The sequence below is a fragment of the Gossypium arboreum genome, chromosome 3 (assembly GCF_025698485.1).
Source record: "Gossypium arboreum isolate Shixiya-1 chromosome 3, ASM2569848v2, whole genome shotgun sequence".
Lineage (NCBI taxonomy): Eukaryota > Viridiplantae > Streptophyta > Magnoliopsida > Malvales > Malvaceae > Gossypium > Gossypium arboreum.
The window spans coordinates 2989911-3012237 of NC_069072.1; the positions used below are offsets into that span (position 1 = coordinate 2989911).

At 30.3% G+C, this 22327-nt stretch overlaps 2 protein-coding genes across 2 annotated transcripts; both read right to left on the reverse strand.

Annotated features, from left to right (window-relative positions):
- Positions 1–5972: 5972 nt before the first annotated feature.
- On the reverse strand, positions 5973–10127 carry LOC108484703 (BTB/POZ domain-containing protein NPY2-like). The gene is made up of 5 exons (XM_017788592.2): positions 9754–10127; positions 8755–8848; positions 8002–8071; positions 6705–7877; positions 5973–6626 (listed from the first exon to the last, which is right to left on the reverse strand). The coding sequence occupies exons 2-5, from the start codon at positions 8814–8816 to the stop codon at positions 6072–6074; spliced, it is 1860 nt and encodes a 619-aa protein (XP_017644081.1). The 5' UTR covers positions 8817–8848; positions 9754–10127; the 3' UTR covers positions 5973–6071.
- Positions 10128–18813: 8686 nt separating this feature from the next.
- On the reverse strand, positions 18814–20059 carry LOC108485587 (zinc finger protein ZAT10-like). The gene has a single exon (XM_017789445.2). It carries the CDS (start codon positions 19869–19871, stop codon positions 19053–19055), a length of 819 nt encoding a protein of 272 aa, XP_017644934.2. The 5' UTR covers positions 19872–20059; the 3' UTR covers positions 18814–19052.
- Positions 20060–22327: the final 2268 nt, after the last annotated feature.

Genomic DNA, 22327 nt, shown 5'->3' on the forward strand with positions numbered 1-22327 from the left:
TGGATTTTAGCTTTTTAAAGATAAAAGAATTAGTTTCATCTAATGTTTGATTTGGAAGTTTCATTTGGTTGAACCCTAATTTTTTTAAAATAAAATGGGGTTAGCCTATTTGGGAAAAAAGAGGGGTTAATCCATCAATCCAGCTGGTTTTCACCTTTAAATACTTGATTTAAATTTGGTGATAAGTTTGAAATATAAATATGATTATAAAGTAAGAGTTATAACTATTATAATAAAATAAAACATATAATAACCCGATTCAGGATTCTACCCAAAATAATTATGATTTAAGTAGTTTCAAACAATCTATTAGAGGGGTTCTGACTCTATTTTTCTGATCAAGACACTATTTTCCTCTCCATTGACCTCTGTTGATACACGGTATCAACAAAACTAGTATTTTAATGTCTAATGAGAGGGAGGGTCTAACTATACAATATCAATACTTTGAGTTTTAAAGTTCAGTGGTCAATTTAAAATCGAAACCACACTTTAAGGACGTTTGATATAATTAACCTTAAAAAAAATCATAAGTTGGATTGGGATAAGGTTAATAACGAGAAAGGGGTTAATAAGAACATAGAATCAAAGTGACTGTACTTACGAAGTGCGGAAACCAGGAAGAAAATAAATAAGGTGGGGTGGTGATGTTGAGAGGGGGACGAGGATAACGATGTTTTTAGATTTATAAGTCGACACACACATTGAAGTTTTAGTCACCCCCCACACGCACCTCCCCACTCCTCCACCATCTTTATCCGATTCTTCGGTTTGGTCCACAAACATTACATTCAAACATAAATATATATAATGGTTAAAAATATGTTTTAAGTCCCTGTATTTTTATATATTTAGAATTTTAGTGTTTTTATGTTTTATTTTAAATAATTCAATACTTCTACTTTCAAGTTAAAAAATGCAAGTCTTATTCTTAACCCAATTAAATTTCTTTTGCTAAATTTAGCCTTATTACAGTTAAGGGTGTAATCGAATCAAGTCAAGCTCAAACAGTGACAAGCTTGAGCTTGAGCTTGAGCTTGAGCATCAATTTCTACGCTTGGCTTGAGACAAAATTGAGTTACTTGAACTCGATTAAGCTTATTCATATTTAAGTTCGAGCTTGTTCATAATTAAGCTCTTTCTAGTAATAAAGGTAAAAATTAACTTTCATGATATAAAAACATACTAAAAATAAAAGAAAATTCAATTAGACTTGCAAGCCGCTCGAACATTCATAATTAAACTCAATTGAACCCAATAATTGCCAAATCAAAATCAAGTTTTTATAGTCGAACTCTAATAGCTTATAAGTACAACTATCTCATTTAAACCCTTAATTGTAATGTTAATATTTTTATTATTATTTTGTATGACTACTAAGTAATTTTTTTTAAAATTTTAAAATGTCACACCAACAAATTTAATAGAAGAACTTTAACAATGTAAATAATAAGATTTAAATTTTAAATATATAAAAAATGCAAAAAATTGGAACATATTTTAACCACTATGGGTAATCTCATACCAACAAATCATATATGTGCTCTTTTCGACACAAAACCTAAAGCTATCCATAGTCTCACCCCAACCTATAAACAGGGGTATTCAATCGATTAACCGACCGATTAATCGACCCAAACTACCCTTAACCAAATTAACCGACCCTTTTAAATTGTTAACCGAATCAAAATTTTTTCAAAAAAAATTAACCGAATCAAACTTTCAAAAAATTATTAACCGACCTCGACTGAATTAATTTGGTTTTATCCGAAATTTGCACACACCTACCTATAAAAAGGAGGATAATGCGTTTTAACACACTCAAACTCATATCCTCCTACATTAACAACAATATCCATGCTAATTAAGCTAAGACTCAATCCACACCATTATGGATGTATTACAATCAAAATTGATGAAAGTTATTTATTTATTAATTGTTTTTGTTGGGTGGGGAATGGGATTCTAATCCATCACCATTGGCTTTAACTTTTCATTGCTTTCGTCCCTGCATGATCCTCCCAAAAAAAAAAAAATGAATGTGGTCAGGGTCATGCAAGGCTTGGCCTTATTTGAAACCACAAAGAAAAGAGCCTAAGATTGGGTGAAATGTGTGACGTTTTCGAACTTTGGTGCTTTCCTTCACAGCATACAAAAACAATTTCCCCTTTTTATTCTCAAAGTGTCCCTTCCATGGAATCGAAGGACAAATGAGGTTTGGGAAGTGGGTAGGCAAAAAAGAAAAAAGAATCATAGGGTCAGGTTTTTCTTTTTACCTCTATCCTCTCCCATGAATCAGAATTTATTCAGATTTTCCTTTGATTTTTGCTTTTTTTAATGGTATTTTAAATTCAGGTATTCGAATCCAGTTTATTTTAATATTTTCAGAACTAGATTGATAATTAAATCAGTTAAACCATCGATTTTTAATTTGTCTAGTTTAATTAAATAAATTATTTAAAAAACAAATGATTCAATTGGTCTAATTCCTCTCTTTCAACCGATATTCTCATTAGTTCACGGTCCAATTTAAACAACATGGACTTATTTGTGATTTTTAAATTTTATAGGGTTAATTATATTAGACATCCTTAAGTCATAGCTCATATTCTAAATCATTTTTCCAAATTTTAAAATGTTTTAATTGAGTTAAAAGTATCAATATTGCCTCAATTATGTCATTTTTTCAAGTTCGGACGTTGAATATCAATTCAAATTTAATGTAAAGAATGTTTAAAATACGTTAATCAAATTATAAAATACGTGTATTTATTGTATGGACAATTTGAATAGCATAATTAAAACACGTGAGCCAATTTATAAAATATGTATACTTGTTGCATGGAGAACTTGGATCTTACGTTCATTTCTAAACTTTATTGACACCTTCTTTTTCTTTTTAATATGTCAGATTCAATTTGATTCGTGTGTTTTAAATAATGTTATATGTCAAATTCGAATAAACATTAGTGTCTAAATCGACAACTAGGCTAACAAAAGTACTAGATTGTTACAATATAATTTTTTATCGGATAGCTACTTTTATTTGTAAACCCTCCTAATCAACTAACATTAGTGTCTAAATTGACAGGTAGGCTGACAAAAGTACTAGATTGATACAATATTCTTTTTTATACAATGTTTACTTCTACCTATAAAGTATAAACTTTTAAATCGAAGGAAAAACACGCTTAAGCCCACTCGAATTCATGTATTCCTTGTTATTGTAATAGCAACGATGTCAACTGAGCTAAAGCTCAATCAAGGTAAAAGTACCATGGAGGCCTTTATACTAAGAATCATATTGCATTTTGCCCCATCTATTCAAAAAATGGGCAAACTATTCTCTATACATTAGATTAAATAACAAATTGATCATTTCTATTAAAAATTTCATTCATTTGTATTGTTAAAAATTGGTGTGGTTGACAGAATAACTAGACAATGATGTGTGACATGCCATGTGTACCTGATGCCGATGTACATGGACCAATTTTTAACAATATAAATGAATACAATTTTTAACAGAATGGCTAATTTACTTTTTGATCTAATGTATAAAGACTATTTTACCCATTTTTTTAAGTAGTGGGGTGGTAAAATGAAATTCGACTCCTAATATAGAGGCCTCCATGATACTTTTACTGCTCAATCAACCTAAAATTGAAACAGTATTGATACATTGAATATCCAATTAGAAAATTTTGAAGTTTAGGATCAATTTAGAAACTAAATAATAGTTTAGGGACGTTTGATGAAATTAACCCAATTTAATATAAGATTTTTATCCTCCATTACAAAAACACAAAACATGGTTGGTCAATGCAAGAATGTTTCTTCATTCCATTGTAATAAACGCTGCAGTGAACAAAAATTTACTGGTTTTGCTTGTGTCTTTATGCTAATGGAGTTTTTATATATACAGATCAGATAGGTCAGCTTTAACAAAATCTAAAAACACCTTCGAGATAAACGGTACATGAAACAGTACAAAGCCGGTCAGAAACTTGTATGTTAACAGCTATGGCTTCTTCTTCTTTTTTGTTTTTTTGGGGTTTAATTGGATAGGGTTTTCCATGGTGACCTTTGGCTGAACTTATTGCCGCTTCACAGTTAATCGTGTAACGTTCTTTTTTAACTGGATAATATGTGGAAAACAGGGTTTTGAACAATATATGTGTGTGTGTATGTCTGAGATCATTGACGATCATATCTAACTTTTGATTCTTTGTTCTGCTGTTATAATCGGAGGAAGATAACTAATTTTTCAGAAAAAAATATTTAAAAAATTTAGAAATATTAATATATATATATATATATATATAACAATAATGATACACTCATATTTAGGTAGAGGTGATTATTAGTTCAGTCGGTTCTCAATAGAATTTTAGGTCAGGCATAAAAATGAGCTTAAAATTTTGTCTAAATTCGGCCCAGATAAAAATGTTAAAATTTGAGTTCGGTTCGATATGTCCATATTAAATTTTTTTATATTATTATTTTTATATAAAATAAATTTAAAAATATAATACATCAAATACACTAAAAATATTAAAATAAATGTTTCGAATAAATTAAAAATAAATTTAAAAATTATGTATAATTAAATAACATTAAAATAGGTGTAACTAAGAGAGAAAATACCTCTAAAATAGTAGTAAAAATAATAATAAAATAAGAGTTATACAACATCCAAACAATAACAATAAAATAGTAGCAATATAATAGCGAAACGACACCAAATTAGTGACATAATAGTAGCAAAACAATGAAAATAACAAAAAAATAGCAATTTTTTTTGCAAATTCGGGCAAAAAAACTTACCCGAGGTTTGGCCCGTTTAGAAAACGAAACTCTTTTTTTGTCCAAGCCTATTTTTCGAGGCTATATTTTTACCGAATTCATTCCACTTTTCAAGCTGACTTTCGAGCCCGACCCATGATCATGCCTATATTTAGGTTAGTTTTTATTTTTTTCCACTGTTTTTAGAATAAGAATAATCAGTTGGATCGAGAATGTCCAAAATAAGGGTTGAATAGACCAATAAGACAAGTTGAACTACTTGTTGAATTGATTTTCTTTATTTTTAATAATTTATTCAATTAAATAAGATAAACCGATTAAAACCGATAATTTAATCGATTCAAAAAACTCTTTTTCCCCTCAATTTTCTCATTTATTAAAAACTTTTTAAGGTATTTAGGTAGCTGGGCCAGATGGTTTAAGCATTTGGGCTTTAAGTATTTGGGTTGGGCCAATTTTTTTTTTCAATTTGGACCATTAATTTAGGTTAAAAACAATTTTAAAATACAGTTCAAGTTCCATCCCCAATTATGAGCAATTCGCTCTAAAACTATATTAACTCCTTTGTTGTTTTGTTGGGACCGATTTTCGATTTAGTTGACGAGTCCAATCTAATTTAAGGTGTATTTGGATGAGCAGTGGAGTGCGATACAATGCGTCTCACGCTATAGTATTTAATTTTACCGTCATTACTGTTATTTTTACATTAACTAATAAACACACCATCCGTCTAAATCCACCCTTAAACATGAAATACATGTAACTAACAATAGTACTTGATAAGGAATAGAGTAAAGAACATTAAATGGATTGCATGAGCGATACTGTAAGAACGAATTCTATCCACAACCAATAATGAGCATAGAACAATTAAAAAATGAATCTCCAAGTATTCTTATACTTAAGGCCTCGAAACACCCCTAATATAGAGCCAAGTATATTCGTTTGGAGGTATGAGGATATCTATAGTAACTATAATGTACTTAACCGCACTTGATCATTTTCAGCCCATCTTGGAATGACTGAAAAAAATGAAACAGATACTAAAAGTGTTGCATGATGGACATGGCAGCGGCATCTTGCATTCATCGATGGCCAGACAAACAAATCTATATATACATATATATATAATATTATATGTATATAGTATGCTTCATTTTACTGAGTTAACATAAAACTAGTCTTGAATTTACCATTGTCATTAAGAGAGGTAAAAACATTAAAAAACCCCACCAAAAAGTTAATGTATTTTCCCACATTGTCTACTAAGAAACTGAATGCCTCCTATTTCTAGATGGTGTTGATTTAGCTTCTTCAGGATTTGCAGAACCAAGACTCTCTGATGAATCTGAACCACTGTTCTCACCTATGGCTGCTTTGCTTGACCATATCTTTGTAAATATCCTCTTTGACTTCATTAAATCTTTCATTTTACTAATGGCGGCCGCGTTGTCAACGTTGTTTCTAATATCTCCGCGGTTTCTCAACCTTAAGGCAGCCAGTTCGGTTTTCAGAGCCTTCAGCTCCTCGGTTGCAGACACTGAATCCCAATCTTCCTCCGGATTAGTTGGTGCTGATCTTGAGCTCCCGTGAGATCCGCCATTTGCGTTTTTCAGGGATTTGGGTAAGTCAGGAGTGCTAGTTCCGGATGAAGTGGCAGCAGCCCCCCGGAGTTGCTTGAAAAAGAGAACCTGAATGACCACACGCAATGGGAGCCTCTCGTTTTGAACAGCATGCATACATGCATCGGCTGATAGTTTCTTGCAGTCCATTAACTTGCATATCCTTTTTCGCTCACTCTTGCTCATCCATGGGTGCTCCTGCATCGAAACAGCACAATTCATGTAAATGCGGATTTGCTATGCATGGAAAAATACGGGTTTTGGCAAGATTCTCACCTTAAGATACATGTCAATGGCTCGGTAAAGCCCGTTATGAGTAGGCCGAGAGATGCAAGACACTGTTTCAGCAAGGTCTACAAACTTTGACAAGGGTAAGTTTGGATCCTTTGCGATTTCAGCAAGGTATGCATCTATCAACTTTGCCACAATCAGCTTGGAAGCATCTGTTAAGATTCCGGGTCTTTGTATTTCCTGAACCTTGTTTTCTTCCGATTCATATTCAGCATTCCGATCTTGCATCAGAAACTTGTTCACTATTTTCTGTACCATATCGACATCATACATTACGTCTTCCCTTTCTGCTGCTCTTATCAAAAGATCATTCAGGGAAGCCTCCTCAAGTTGTTGTCCTATTTGTCTCACCAGCTGTTCCCGAGCCATATCTCCTGAGTCAACTATGATAGCCGCTTTCAACAACTTAAACAAGAAACTGCAAGATACACTTCCTTTCTCTGCAGGCAACAACCAGACGATAGTGTCAACAGTTGATCGATACTTTCCAACATCACGAGAATGGATTACGCCCTTACTGAAACCCGGCAACCTTCGATAAGAATAAGCTTTCAAAGCTTCTCCGATCACTTCATGGGATTGTATTCCTTTGGTTTTAATACTCATTATAACACGCTTATATAGATCAATTTCAAGTTCACACAGATCTTCAACCCACCAGTCCTTTGGCACTGGTCGACTTTTGACACCATTAAAGTTCGGATCATTCCCGTTTTCCTCTGGGAGCTTCTTCCGGTTATAAGTGTAGGACCAATCAACCTTGGAAACATCAATACAAGCATTGGTAGCTATAGCATCGACGCATAGACCGCCCACCTTCAATTCATCGGATAACGGTGACAAAGATTTTGTAGTCTGAAGAACAATAATCGAATCCTTCCAGCTGTGGACAATGCTGGAGTTGAGAAAGATATCAATCTTATAAATTAAGTTCCCTTTTTCAATGGTCTCATACATTCCTAAATACTCAGCTGCACATCGAGTGGAAAAGATGTTGTAAGCATTAAGGTTGACGGTCATGCCATAACAAAATTTGGCACATATCTCAAACACAACCGAGCCACCGGGAATGTCAGAAATCTGAACTTCATCGCAATTTTGTTCGTTGCCACTTGCAACCAACTTCTGTAAGCAGGCACTTTTTGATAGAAGAGGAAACTGCATATATGTTCTTCCATTAATCCCAAAATCCCAAATGAACTTTTAAGACTATAAACAAGCAGAACGGAGTCGTGCTTGCTCAATTGAACCGATCTAAACCAAATATGAAATGAATGCATACCTTGTGCAGATAAAACTTAAAATCCCCAACAGTGACTACAATGTCAGTTGCTAGCTCACTTGCTACATACCTGAACAGGAGCACGTAAGCGTAAAACCATTAGAATTTTTCAAAACTCACACGGGTTGAACAAAAGGCTAGATTAAAAAAGGTAACCATAGAGCTTGTAGTAAGAGTTTATATTCAATTCGAACACCATCTACCTTTGGTTTTAAACCTATTAAAATAGGAAAACGAAAACTCTTTGAATTGCTCTGCGCAAGACCAGTATGATACAAAACTCTATGCATAGGCTATAACTTGACGATTACCGGATTTATTTAACTAATAAAAAATGCATAGGCTATGCACAATCAAAGTTGCAGAAAGTATAATGCATACATGAGGAACCATAGAAGAAAGATAAAAAGTGAAAACCCCATAAAGTTTAGTCAGATTTAGATGATCCGTCACTTGGATCAGAAGATACTCAAAAAAGGGCTGTCGATTTTTTCTCGGAAAATCCTAAGCAGCAGCAAATTAGTCATTGTTGTGAGGAAAAATAACAAATGAATAGACTACAAAAAGCTGCAAATCACATCAAAACATAAGCCAAAGACCGATATTTGACATCATTCCAAAAGGATTCCTAATAGGACTGTGCAAGTCGAAATGAACAAGAAAGCAATGATCTTATGGAAGATTGAATACATCAAACAACATATAGGGTGACAATACGTTAGATTTCAAATAAAGGGTACCAAGAGATCTCACCTTACGTTATTCCCATCACTTCGAAAGGTATCTGGTTTTGATCCAAGCTTCATAAACTTCATATTGTCAAAGCAAAAAGGATCCCTTTCCTTCCCTGTGAAAGCTTACTCAAAACCAATCACCAAACAATCACAGCAACTCACATAACCCAATAAAAACATTGCCAAAAGTGGTAAAGAATATAACACCAAGTGTGGGGAATGAGGACCCAGCTTCTAAATTCAACCAGCTTTTTCAATGGCAAGATGGGAGTTTTGAGTAATAAATTATGAAAAAAGTTGAAAGAGAGCCATGGAAACATTTGTTTCCTTTGTTGATGGCAAAGTCCACTGAGTCCGGGCTAACTCAGTCAACTCAGGGGAACATAGATGACAGACCCTTTTGTACTAAATAATTCCCAAAAACAAGAGCTTCAAGCTCCAAACATGGCATATACTAATCAATATATAGTTTTAAAAGCAGCATCTTGGTATCAGATGAAGAAACCACCAAAACGGTAGACAACAAGCATCTACTTTTATTATTTTTTAAAGTATGGGAATAAATGAAAAAAAAAAGAGCTCAAAATAAACAAACATGAAGAATCAAAACATCAACTACCAAATAACAATATCAATCTGAGGAATCCATCAGAGCATATCACACAGAGATCTAAGTTATAAAAATAACAAGTTGTTAAGATTCAAAAGATCAGATTTTTAATATATTTAAAAAAAATCCCAGAGCCCCACCACATGAATGAGAAAATGGGAAAATGGGAAAATGGGAAAATGTTCATAAATCATATAATTAAACTTGGAACCCAAGAAGAGTGAAAAACAATCCCCCAAAAGCCACTCTCCGTGTAAACCCCAACAATATCCAAGACCCTTGTATCAAATTTGCGAACCCCATAAAGAATATATGTATATATATATATATAGCACCTTCACCATTGTAGCAAAACAAGAAATCCCATTTTAAGAACATAAAGACCTTAATGAAAAAAACAGAGCTTACCAAGATAATTTTTTTACACCACCACCATTGCAATAAGTGTAATAGAACGTTTGAACAGTAATTATTTAGTCACACAGGAACCATGCAGAGGAGCATTTTGGTCAATTTGAACAAAAAAAAGTACCAAAGCCCAAGAAAGTAAGGAAATTTACATAAAACCCACCAGTTTTTTGTACTCATCAGGTTTTAGTACCTATCAAAGTACTATCTTTTTTGAAGTTTTTGGCAAAAACAGCCAAGCTGGTTGCTATTCAACACAAACCCAAAACTTTAGCTTTGTTGTTGTTTTGTGTAATTTTTTGGTTTATTAATAATGGTGAAAGAAAGTAGATTTAGTTTGGTTTAGTTTTTGGGGTGGTGGTATTAACACAGTCAACATCTCTAAGCTCAGCTATGTACGCCAAAGCTGACACTCTCAGCTTATAAATGGCTTCTCTTTTACTCTTTACTTGCGTCCTAATTAACCTGTACTGTTCTCTCTCTATCTCTATCTCTCTCCTATTACCCTATGAACTGAATACATTTGGTAAAAAAACCTCTTGGTCCTTCTTAATTCTAATATTTAGTATATTGGTCCCTCACAAAAATTGGAACAATTGTACATATTTTTATTAGTATAATAATAAAATTAGTCATTAAATCTTATATATTCTGTTAATTTAGTCTTGATTTAATAAATTTAGCTCATAATCTTTACACGGAATATATCAACATTGATGGATAAATTTTCTATTGCACCAATCAAAATTATATACAATTGACGAAAAATCGTGATTAATTGTCATTAGTTGTTCACTCTCGAACAACAACTAAATTGCCCTACTTTCTTTTTGAAAAAAAATAAATTTCCTTAATATCAAAATCGAGAGATATCAAAGAGGTCTTTTTACCAATAAATTTCATTACAATTTCATGTTTTTAATCCCAAAAAAATGAAGAAAAGATACACGGTCCTTTTCATTGTTGTGAAATCATGACTAAAAGAGTGGGGTGAAGAAGGGGAAAAAAAAAGTTGGTTTTTTTGATGGAATGTCAAAATCTGAGTGCATGAGATATAATTGTGAAGCCCAATTACTAAAGATAGCTTCAAGGATTAAAAGCATAATAATCAAGAATGTGTGTAAAATATAAGCTATCTCTAGGATTTAATTGTGAAATCAATAAAAAAATTTGTATCAATTTTTAATTTTAAAAAAATTTGTGTAAACATAATACATGGTATTTTTCAATTACAAGTAGTGAATTTTATGGATAGGTTGTCTGTTTTAAAAAAAGAAATCCGAGTTTATAACCATTATTTTTATTATTTTAGAATCAGATTACTATTGAATTAATAAAATTATTATTTTTATTCGTCTAATTCAAATTAAATAAATTAATAGAAATATTATAAAATTTAATTTAACTGATTCGTACCAATTTCGTATAAATTCTTGCATACTTCCATTGAAACTTACAAGAATTACTTTAAGAAAATAGAGTTTCAAAAGAATATTTAATGCTAGTACAAGTGAAAATGGATCAAAACAGACAAAGTTCAATTATAGCATATTAGGTCAAGTTTGAGGTCTGCTAATAGCCTGCAATTTGTATATATTTCGATTTTTTCAATTAAAGGATTATATTATTAAATTTGTATTTTCATATGTATCAAACATAAATTATATATAACTTCAAACAAAAAAAATACAAAATATAAATAGGAATTTAATAATATAATTATTGAAGGTAGTTTGTGTTGATGAAGGCAAAAGAGCTATACAAAGTTTGAAGTTTTTCAATGGGCTAATTGCCCTTTTAGTCCTTCTAAAATTTTTATAATTCAATTTGATTTTTTTTAATACAATATTCATGCTGTGCGCTTCCCAAGAACTTTGAATTTTATTTTGACTTCTAAACAAAAGTCTCAGACTTCATCCCGGTACGTTAGTAGAGAGGAAGGTGATGATAGATTGGGAGAATAGTTTAGCAAAATAAAAGTGGCTATAGTGATCATGCCTCTTATAAATCGTATTTTTGTCTTTGTTATCTTACGTTTTGTTGTACCCGTCATTGTTGTTCTAGAGGATGCGTAGGGCATTACATGTTTGTTTGTTGAGATATTCGTATTTCTTTTGTGGGGGTGAAATTTAAAAGATATAGACTTAAGAAATTAAACCTTCGAAGGAAGATTTTCAAATAATCTTAAACCTAGTCTTCTGTCGTGAATTATCTTAATTAGACTATTTGTAGCTATATTTTTTTCTCGGGAAATACATTGAATCTTCCGCTGCTTTATCTTTGTTAGGATCTGATGAATTCTTTTTATTATAGTTGAGTTCAAAATTCTAAAGGCACCCTCTTGAATGGCAGTAGTAGCCTCGAGACTGTCTGCTTGAATTAAGACACTTTCGAGTCTTCTATCTGGAATAAGCTTTAATCCATCTAAGATACCCCAAAACTCAGCCTTCAACATTATACAATTTCTTAAGTGTCTGCCAAACCCAATGATTCATCTACCATTTTGATCACTCACTAAGCCTCCTACTACAGCAAATCCTTCATCCTGCCTAATTGTACTCTTCAACTTCTTTAACCTCATAGAACTGTACTCTTCAACTTCTCTATTAGTTTCATCATTTGTTTATCATTAGTTATTATTGTGAGCAATCGATGATTAACTGATAATTTATTATCTCATGCCATAAATTTATTTATAAGAATCAAATCTTTTTTTATATGATCTATTGATAATAAAAAGGTGTGTGGCTGGGAGACTTCCATGAGAAAATGTATGGAAGAATTTTGATCTATGAACACAGATAAAGATGTTGATAACTACAAAAGGATGCTTCCTACATTTACATGCCTAATTTTGAGCATATTGTATGTATCATACTTTAGGAATTTAAATAAAAATTCAAATTTTAATGATTTTTATATAAAATATGTAAATTTTTAATTTTTAGATTCGGTTTTATGGGTTTTTTCTTTCAAAATTTTGTGTATGAATATGTGCAACTAAATTAAAATTAATATTAAATGTTTTTATTGAGTTAGTGTTACTGTTTAATTAGATTCTAATTTAATGGACAATTTATTAAAAAATATTTATCGTATAATAGGATTTGAAATAGATCTATTTATAGGTCGGGCTACTAGTCTAAGCCGAAGGTCTACCTGAAATTTGAGAGAGTTTGGGCAAAAATTTTAGGTCCCAAAATGGGCTCGGGTAAAAAATTAGGCCCATTTAAAATATGGGCTGGGTTTAGGCTTGAATGTTCAAGATCCGAGCCCGCCCATTTTAATTTTATAATACTTTATATTATGTTATTTTTATATATTATGTCATTTAGAACACATTAAAAACATAAAACCTATACTAAATATATAATAATACTCTAATGTAAACATTAAATATTGTTAAGATGACTATATAAAATTTTCAACAAATAAAAATGTATAAATTTATTAAATATTAAAATAATATAATATAAAAATCATTAAAAATAATATGAACAGGTTTAAAATGAGCTTGAGTTAGTCTTTTATAAATATAGACGTGTTTTGGTAAAATTTTATGCCCAAATTTTGAGCCGAGCCGGACTTGGGCAAGAATAAAGTATATTAATACTATGCTTAAACCTGGTCCGACTCGACTCATGAGAACCACTAATTTGAACTCAAAATATTTTAATTTTAATAACTCAAATAATCATTTAAAAAATAATATTTGGTTGTAAATTAAAATATTTAAATTTCATTACATAAAATATTCATCCTCGTCGTGAGTGTATTATAATCTTGTGTAATTTTTACTCAAATTTCAATATTATTTAATTTTAGATTAATGTAATTTTAGCCTTAAACTTAGCAAATAATTACATTTTAATACTTTATTTTTTTATCGGCTTTAATATTTGAACTTAACAGTTCTACCCATTTAATCATTGAATTTAGATTCTATAAAAGTTAGGTTGAATAAATAAAGATGAATTGGGCTTCTAACATTCTTAACTAAAAGCCATGCAGAGCCGAAAACCCATTAACCAAACCCTTCGTTTTAGCCTAATTTACAGTTCTGTTTTGTACTTCCTCTCGTCTTTCCAAGTTTTTGGCCGAAGGCATTATGTAACCTTCATTCTAAATTAGTCCCTAAATTTTAAAATATTTTAATAATAACTTTAAATTATCGAGATTATATTAATAAGATTTTTATTATTAAAATAATTAATTTAGCCGTTAGATGATATGTTAAATCGTATGTGATATAATTTAAAACAAAAGTTAAATAAAAATATATATGAAGAGTAATTATTTAATACATCACCTATGATTTTTTTAGACTTCATAAGTAGGTTAAGGGTATGACAAGTATTACGTTTGTTTATATATTTATTTTTTACTACACACCCTGTAAGACACTTGTCATACCCTAAACTCGCTTGTGAGATTCAAAAAACCCTATAAGGAGATGTATGATATAATCTTTCAAAAAATATTGTAAAAATAGATTTCATAAAACTCATAGTTTTAAGGTTTTCGAAACTTTTACAAAAATTTTATTGCTCGTTTTTTTTTTTGCAATTTTACTTTTAAAAGCTACATAATAACATTTTACTTTTCTCTAATAAAATTATTTTAAATTACGGCACATAAAATTTGACATATTATTTAACGAGTTTAATATTTGAAAGATCTTATTGATATGATAATCAATAATTTGGGGATGTAATTAAAAGCTTTTAATGTTCGAAACATCAATTTAAAATGATGATAAAAGTTTGAGATATTTGATGTAATTAACTCGAACTTTTTTATCACATTTTATTTATGTATTCATATTATGTCGGTTTTAATTCTTCTTCTTTATTCAAAATTTAGATATAGTTTATATATTTTAATTTAATTCATTTATTTTTGTAATATCATTAATAGTCTCAAATAATATTATTAACTATTTGAACTAATTAATTACACCATAAAATGTAAAGAATAAAATATATCAATTTAATTTACAAAAATAAATATCATATTTAAGCAAAGTAAAGGGTTTGAACTATAATTTAACCATTTATGTTATCGTTTTCCCAAAATCCATATCTTTATCATCGAGGGTTTGTATTGAAATTTTAATTGATAACAATTTCGAGTTCGATCTCTAAATAACCCTACCCCTATCCTTTATCGACATTAATAATTATTTGATGCATGGTTAATGAAAATTAAAAATTTCACAAGTATTCTTACAATGATGGCCATTTTTTTAGTAAATTTAAAAGTTTAAAATTAAATAAATAAAACACTCTGACACTTTCATATCCTACAATTGTGAGAATTATAATAATCCTATCAATATATAGATTTATATATTTTCGATTATCTATGTATCAAATAATTATTCAAAGATTAAACTACTTGATCTTATAATATAAAAGTTGATGTCAGTCCTTGTACTATGCATTAATTGTAAATATAGTTCATATATTTTTAATTTGATTATTTGTAGTTCTTATCCTTTTGAATTTTAAAATTTCAATCATGACAAAACGAAGATTATTAAATTAATTAAGTTATATTATTTTAAAATATTATGTAGCAAACATATTATCACCTATACAATCCCATATTAGCGAACTATTTTCACACACTACAAACAAAAAAAAGAATTAGCGAATGGATTCAACAACTATCATTAACGTCAAAACTTAAATTTTCAAAATTTGAAAAATATAAGAACTAAGAATGATCAAATTGGAAAGGAGCGATATAATTTTTGACTGTTGAACTTGGCAATTAAGTTCACTTTGGCACCTGTATTTATTTCCACTTTGGCACCTGTATCTATTTTGGTCTATAAACTTAAGAAATATAAAAATTCGATGATGTGACAGTATGAGATTATTTCACATGATCACTTGAAATTAATAAAGTTATATAAGTTTACAATCAATAACCAAATTAATGGTTGAACAAGTTAGTCTATTGATTCCTGATTCAACCAATTTGATAATTCGATCGGCAGACTAACAATAGTTAAAAATTCATAAAGATCTACAAAAATTTAAAGAAAAAATTACATCAATCCAACATATTCAACTATTGACTTTTTTCCTTTATTTTTATCAATTTCAAGCAACTTTTGAGTCAATCAATTCAACTTATTTAGTGGAACTGTTATATAGATCAACTCTCAATTTATTTAATTTAATTTTATTTCAATAACATTGGCCACACCGTTAACTTTTGCTCCTATCAAATTTAGGAACTAAAATAAAATCAAATGACAAATTTAAAGACCAAATATTCTTATAAAATTCAAAAAATACCCAAAAATGAATAAAATTGATGAATTTAAAAAACGCATAATTCAAAGACTCTTAGCAGAGCGTAGCTAAGGGTGGCAGCCGCATCCTTTAGAGTGGAATTTTTTTAAAAAAAATAATAAAATTTTAATTTATTTTTTAAAAAAATTATAAATATATAACTATTAAAAATGATAAAATTAATAATTTCCTGCCCCTAAAAGTAGTTTCGTACTTCACGGCTATCTCTTAGCAAGAGAGCAGACCCTCTCTCTCTCAAAAGTATAGCAGGCTTCCAGGTGTTAGTTTCTCCTCCTTATCTGTAAAACTGGAATCGATCAAGGGATATAATCTACTAGTAAAGTTACCCCACAAGGAAACTATTTAGACTAATTATTGCATCCCGTGGGATTAGTATATATGGCGCTGGCACTGATCATAATATGCCACGCACATTCGATGTGGGATCGAATTCGTACAAGCATACAAGACTTTTGAGTAAAGAGAGTTAAGGATAGCCGATGACACGGCGTTACATCGGTTCTTAATTTACGTAGACAATTAGGACAGACAAACCCATCCGGAGTTAGATTGTTAACTCAAAATTTTTGAATTATTTGAGTTGATAATTTTTTTTTGTATTAAAAAAAATTTTAATGAAAAGGTAAAATTTATGGGACTTAAGATTGTATTAGTAATAGTTATTATATAGATAATTGGTAAAACATCTCCCTAGTCCTTCTCCGTTTCAAAATTAAGCAAATCAATCCTTTTAAAAAGAATTTAAGTAATTTAATATCTGTCAATTTTAGAAACGAGCAACTAAGGACAATTTATCATGATGTTAATGTTCTCTTTCAATTATGCATAATTTTGATTGGTATAATAATAAATTTAGCCCTTGATATTTACATATTTTATTAATTTGGTATTGATTCTAAGAAAATTCAACAAAATTAGCCTCGACATTTACACATTTACAAACATATTGTTATCTAAATTTGTTAAATCATGAGCAAATTGATAGAATGTGTGAATTATTAGGCTAAATTTATTATTATACCAATCAAATTATGTAAAATTGACGAAAAACATAAAAGCCGTGATTGATTGTCCTTAGTGAGGAAAGTTTAGAAATTTCACAAATAATAAGAATTTTTGTTTATACTATAATTAAGATTAGATGAATATTTTGACCGATTTAAAACTAGTATTTATGATCTTTTAAGGTAAAAGTGTTATGGAGGCTCATCTATTAGAAGTGAGATTTTATCCTTTTTACTAAAAAAATGAGCAAATTAGTTCATATATTCTAGATTAAAGAGCAAATTGATCATTTTATTAAAAATTCTATCTATTTTCACTATTAGAAATTGGTCCTTATATGTCAGCATAAGGTATAAGTGGCATGCCATGTGTCATTATCTAGTTATTCTGTCAGCCATATTAGTTTTAACAATATAAATAGATTAAATTTTTAACTGGAAGGACCAATTTACTCTTTGGTCTAAAGTGTAAGGACTAATTTATCATTTTTTACTAGAGAGAATAAAATGCAATCTGATTCTTGAAATAGGGGACCTCTATGATACTTTTACCATTTTTTTATCAATTGCAGAAAAGTCAACTTATCAGACCGTGGATAATCTTTTTTCCATTAACTTGATTAAACAAGAGACCATTGTAATTAATTATTTAAATTATTCATAGAAAAACTAATATTGTTTTGGTGGAGTGGCAAAATATGATTTGGCTTAATTTGGTAAAAATATTAAAGAAATCCGTATTAAGATTTGGATTACATTTTTCCCTTTATTAAAAATGAGCAATTTATTCTCTATAAGTTAGATCAAACATCAAACTGATATTTCTCTTAAAAATTTATCTATTTTTATTATTTAAAGTTAATCGTACACATAACACATAACATGATATTGTTTGGTTATTCTATTAACCACATCAATTATTAAAATATAAATTAATGAAATTTTTAAGAAAAAATTAATTTACTTTTTAATTTAATTAATTTTAATTAATTTATCCATTCTTTAAAAAAAAGAAAAAAATATAATTTTTACCGCTTAAATTTCATTAGAAGAGGTATTATACAAGATCATGATGATCATTATGATCCATAGACGGTGACATTGCCAGCCACGTGCATTGAAAAGCATGTAATGGAAACCCACATGGAGATGATGGATATCTAGGCGGTTTCAACTGTTAACCATCTCTTTAGATCCCCTAACATGGGCCGGCTACCTGGTTTTCCCTGTCTGTAAAACATAAAACCACCACCACCTCCGTGACTCCTTGTCCCTTGCCTGCTGTCTCTTCGCTGTTTCACGCGGCATTCACTTTTGCCTTGTTCTTAGCTTAGCTCTCTCCACTCCCATTACAACTAAGAATAGGAGATTGAAAAAAATTAAATCAATAGAAAATTAATTAATCTTTTTTGTGTTTTGATAATTTTAAGTAAACGAAATTAATACAAATCTGTTTTATTTATATTAATGTTATATTGTCTTGTTTAAATTTAATTTTATTTAGAATAAAATAAAATATTTTAAAATTAAAACTATATTTTTTATAATTTAAAATTTATAGTTATCGTATAATTTGATTAACGAATTTAATTTTAATATTTAATTTGGTACATATATTATTCATAGATAAAATTATATACGACAAAAATTTATCGAATCGAGTCATGTAATTTTATTTGATCGAAAAATTAAATTAAATATCGAAATTAAATACTAAATTGAAAAAAATATAAGATATCAAAATTAATATAAAAATTTATATATCAAATAGTATTAACCCTTAGAAGAAATGAATCAATGGATTATGAGGCCAGTAGTTGAATATACAACAGTAGAGGTCACAAATAATGAATGAATTCACTCTAAAGAAGATCAAATAGAAATCCCAAAAATCAATGGAAAAAGAAAAACATAAATCCCAAAATAAATGAACTCACTCTATGTTTAATTCCTATAAACACTAATGAAATTAATGTTGTGCTAAAGAAGCTGTCATAAAACGTGGTTTCTTGGTCGGCAATGGACTTTCAACCTCTTGCTCTGTATAGATTTGACTAAATCTGCTTCCATCCTTGTTTTCCAACTCGCACAAAGCGGGCAAGTTTAGGTCAAAGTCAAAGTCGACGCAACGGGTTTGGCTCAACGCGCCACCGTCCGACACCGTCACCCCACTCAAGCTGACGCTACTGCTCTTGTTGTTGTTGTTGGTGGTGGTGGTGGTGATGGTGGTGGTGATGTTTCCGCCTTCGTAGTGACAGCGTTTGTGACCTCCCAAAGCTTGGCCTGTAGGGAAAGCCTTATGGCAGATAGAACACTTATGGGCTTTACCGTTACCGCCGGTTTCCCCGCTGGCAGTGGTACTGTTGGTGGTGATGGATTGATTATCGGGTTTAGCATCGGTGGAGGATTTACGGTGGCTGGCTTTATGTCCACCTAGAGCTTGGTAGGAAGGGAAAGCCTTGTTACAAACACTGCACTTGTAAGACAACTTCAAAGCCGCTGGTGCCGGTGCTGACGAAGAAGAAGACATAAGATGGTCATCGTTTCCACCGTCTGTCACGGCGTTTTCAGTGGTGGAACCACCACGAGCTAGCATGATGAGACAAAGAGCAAGGTACTCTTCTTCATTCGTCGGTGGCGGCGGAGAAGAAGAAGACTCGTCGTCGCGTTGTCGCTTTGAACGCTTGCCTTTTTTCCATGTATCGACGTAATTGTTGTCGATGTCTTCGTACTTGTTGCTGTAAGGGGCAGTCGCCATTGTTGGAGATTTCAGAGCTTCAAGAGCCATATTTATCTTCTAATTTCCTTAAAATTCAATCAAGTCCAAGAAAACAAAAGAAAATTTTCAAGTGAGAGTTAAAATTGGTGTGAGTTAAAGGGGTTTATATAGAAATTGTAGGAAGTAAAGTCGGTCATCTAAAAGGAAAGGAGGTGTGTGGAGACTGAGCTTCTCTATTGGCAGATTATATATGACTTCTTCCAAGTCAAAACATTGCTACGCCAGCTTTTCTTATCACTTTCCTACTGCTATCCTACCCACTTTTTTTTTCCTAGGGTTAATTTCATAAAACATCCCTAAACAATTTTTCATATTTTAATTTGGTCCTTAAACTACAAATCATTCTAATTAAGTTTTTAAAGTATCAATATTGTATTATTCAAGTCTTTTCATCAATGTAAATATCAGTTTAGATGCTAAACAGTAGTTAAGATTTGTCATGGAACATATTTAAAATACATGGGTTAAATTGTAATCGTATGTATGTATATCGCATCAACAACTTGAATATGACGTGTTAAAAAGATATAGCAAAGATATAGGAGGGCTATTTCTTTTTAACACTATGAATCCAAGCTGTTAATGCAATAAGTACACACATGCTTATAATTTATATTTGAGCTAGCATTTAAGTGACAAAAAGCTTTATTGAATACTAATATTTTAGGACTCAAATTGGAAATTTTGAAGTTTAGAGACAAAAATAAAATCTGAACCATGAAAAGAGAACGTTGTTTCACTCCTCAACTCATAAATAAAAAGGATAATGTGTTTCAACATAGTTAAATTCACGTTTTTCTAAATTGATAATAATACTCATGCAAACCAAACTAAAACTCAATTGTTAATAATATATTTTTTAATTATATCAAATACAAACAACATATTAAATAAAAATCCAAAATTATGGCATATATTACTTACAACTACAAATCATGTTTGCCATTTGATTGAAGAAATCACTTTTGCCACCATTTTTTTATTAACAACACTCCTCCATTTCCTTCTTAAATTCTTTATTCATTCATTTATTTATTCCCTAAATGATGCTCCACGTTGAAGGCTTAAATGCCAAACAAAAATATTAAAAAATGAGAAATAAATAAATAAATAAATTGAGTGCCCATAACTTGGTGAAAAGATAATTGGTTGTAAGATAGCAGCTTGGGAATGGTATCGTCTGTTCTGCCGTAACATTCCTGTGTTTTGGTTTTTTGGCACACTTCAATGTGTGTTCGGTTGGCTGGCTGGCTTTGCTTTTTCGTGTTCTGGAAAGACACACACAGAGCTAATTCCTTAAAACGGAATCTATTATTTAGCCACGTGTGTAACTCTAACACCCTTCCTCTTATTCTATCTTTTCCTTTCTACAATTAACAAATCCCCTTCACTGTTCTTTGCTTTTCCATTATTACCCCTTTTCTGGAATTTTAATGATTTTCCACAAGTACAGAATTTTCATGTTTTTAAAGTACAACAAACCAATATTTTTAAGAGATAAATTTTAAAATTATATACATGAATTTTTAATTAAGTGAAATTTTAATTTTGATTTAATCATATATATTTAAAGAAATAAATATATTAATTTATTTTTATATTAAATAAATATAATTATTTATGTATATAATATATAAATATAAAATGATGTTATGTCAATAATTGTATTAATAATTTATAATAATTAGATCAAATTAAAATTTCAATGAAAAATTACACAAAATTAAAGTTTAATTATTATTGAATTCGTAAAATTAAATTATTGATTTATTTTATTTATATGAATTTTAAAATATTTAAAATATTTAAAATATTTTTAGTAATAATATATATATATGTATTAAAAGAGCATTGAGGGTATATACGTAAAACCCGTACGGAGTGGAGCTAAGTAGAGTGAAGTAATAGAAGTGTAAAAGAGTGTAGAAATTGTAGCTTTGCAAACGCGAAACCGTCGGGACATACGGCACGTAACGCGATTTTGATCATCATCCGACTTACACGTGGCAATTTTGGGTACCCTTTTGAACGACTTTCACATGTTATGACATAACCGACAAGTAAGCTTTTGTTATTATCCATCCACATCAAAAGCCGTCTTTTTGTTGGGAGTCTCCACCAGTGCGACACTTGGATTTCAAATTCTTATCTTTACCACGTGCCAAGTTTTTACTTTTAACACGTTGAGCAATTTTAGTGGCTGTAAAGCGTGTTCATTTATATATGGTAGGTAAGCGTGTGGAGGTTGGCTGTGATTAGATACGTGGCTGGCAGGGTGATGTTATCACTGACCTATTTTGTGCTTTGTAGTGTGAAAATTAAAGTAGTAAGCACTGCCAGTAGACGGCAAATTCTACTGTGCGTTCCGGAGAAAAAGAATCACCTTATACTAGTACTAAAATGGAATAATTCTAATTTGGTCCTCTAACTTTATAAAAAGATATCTTAATTATTTATTTAATTTT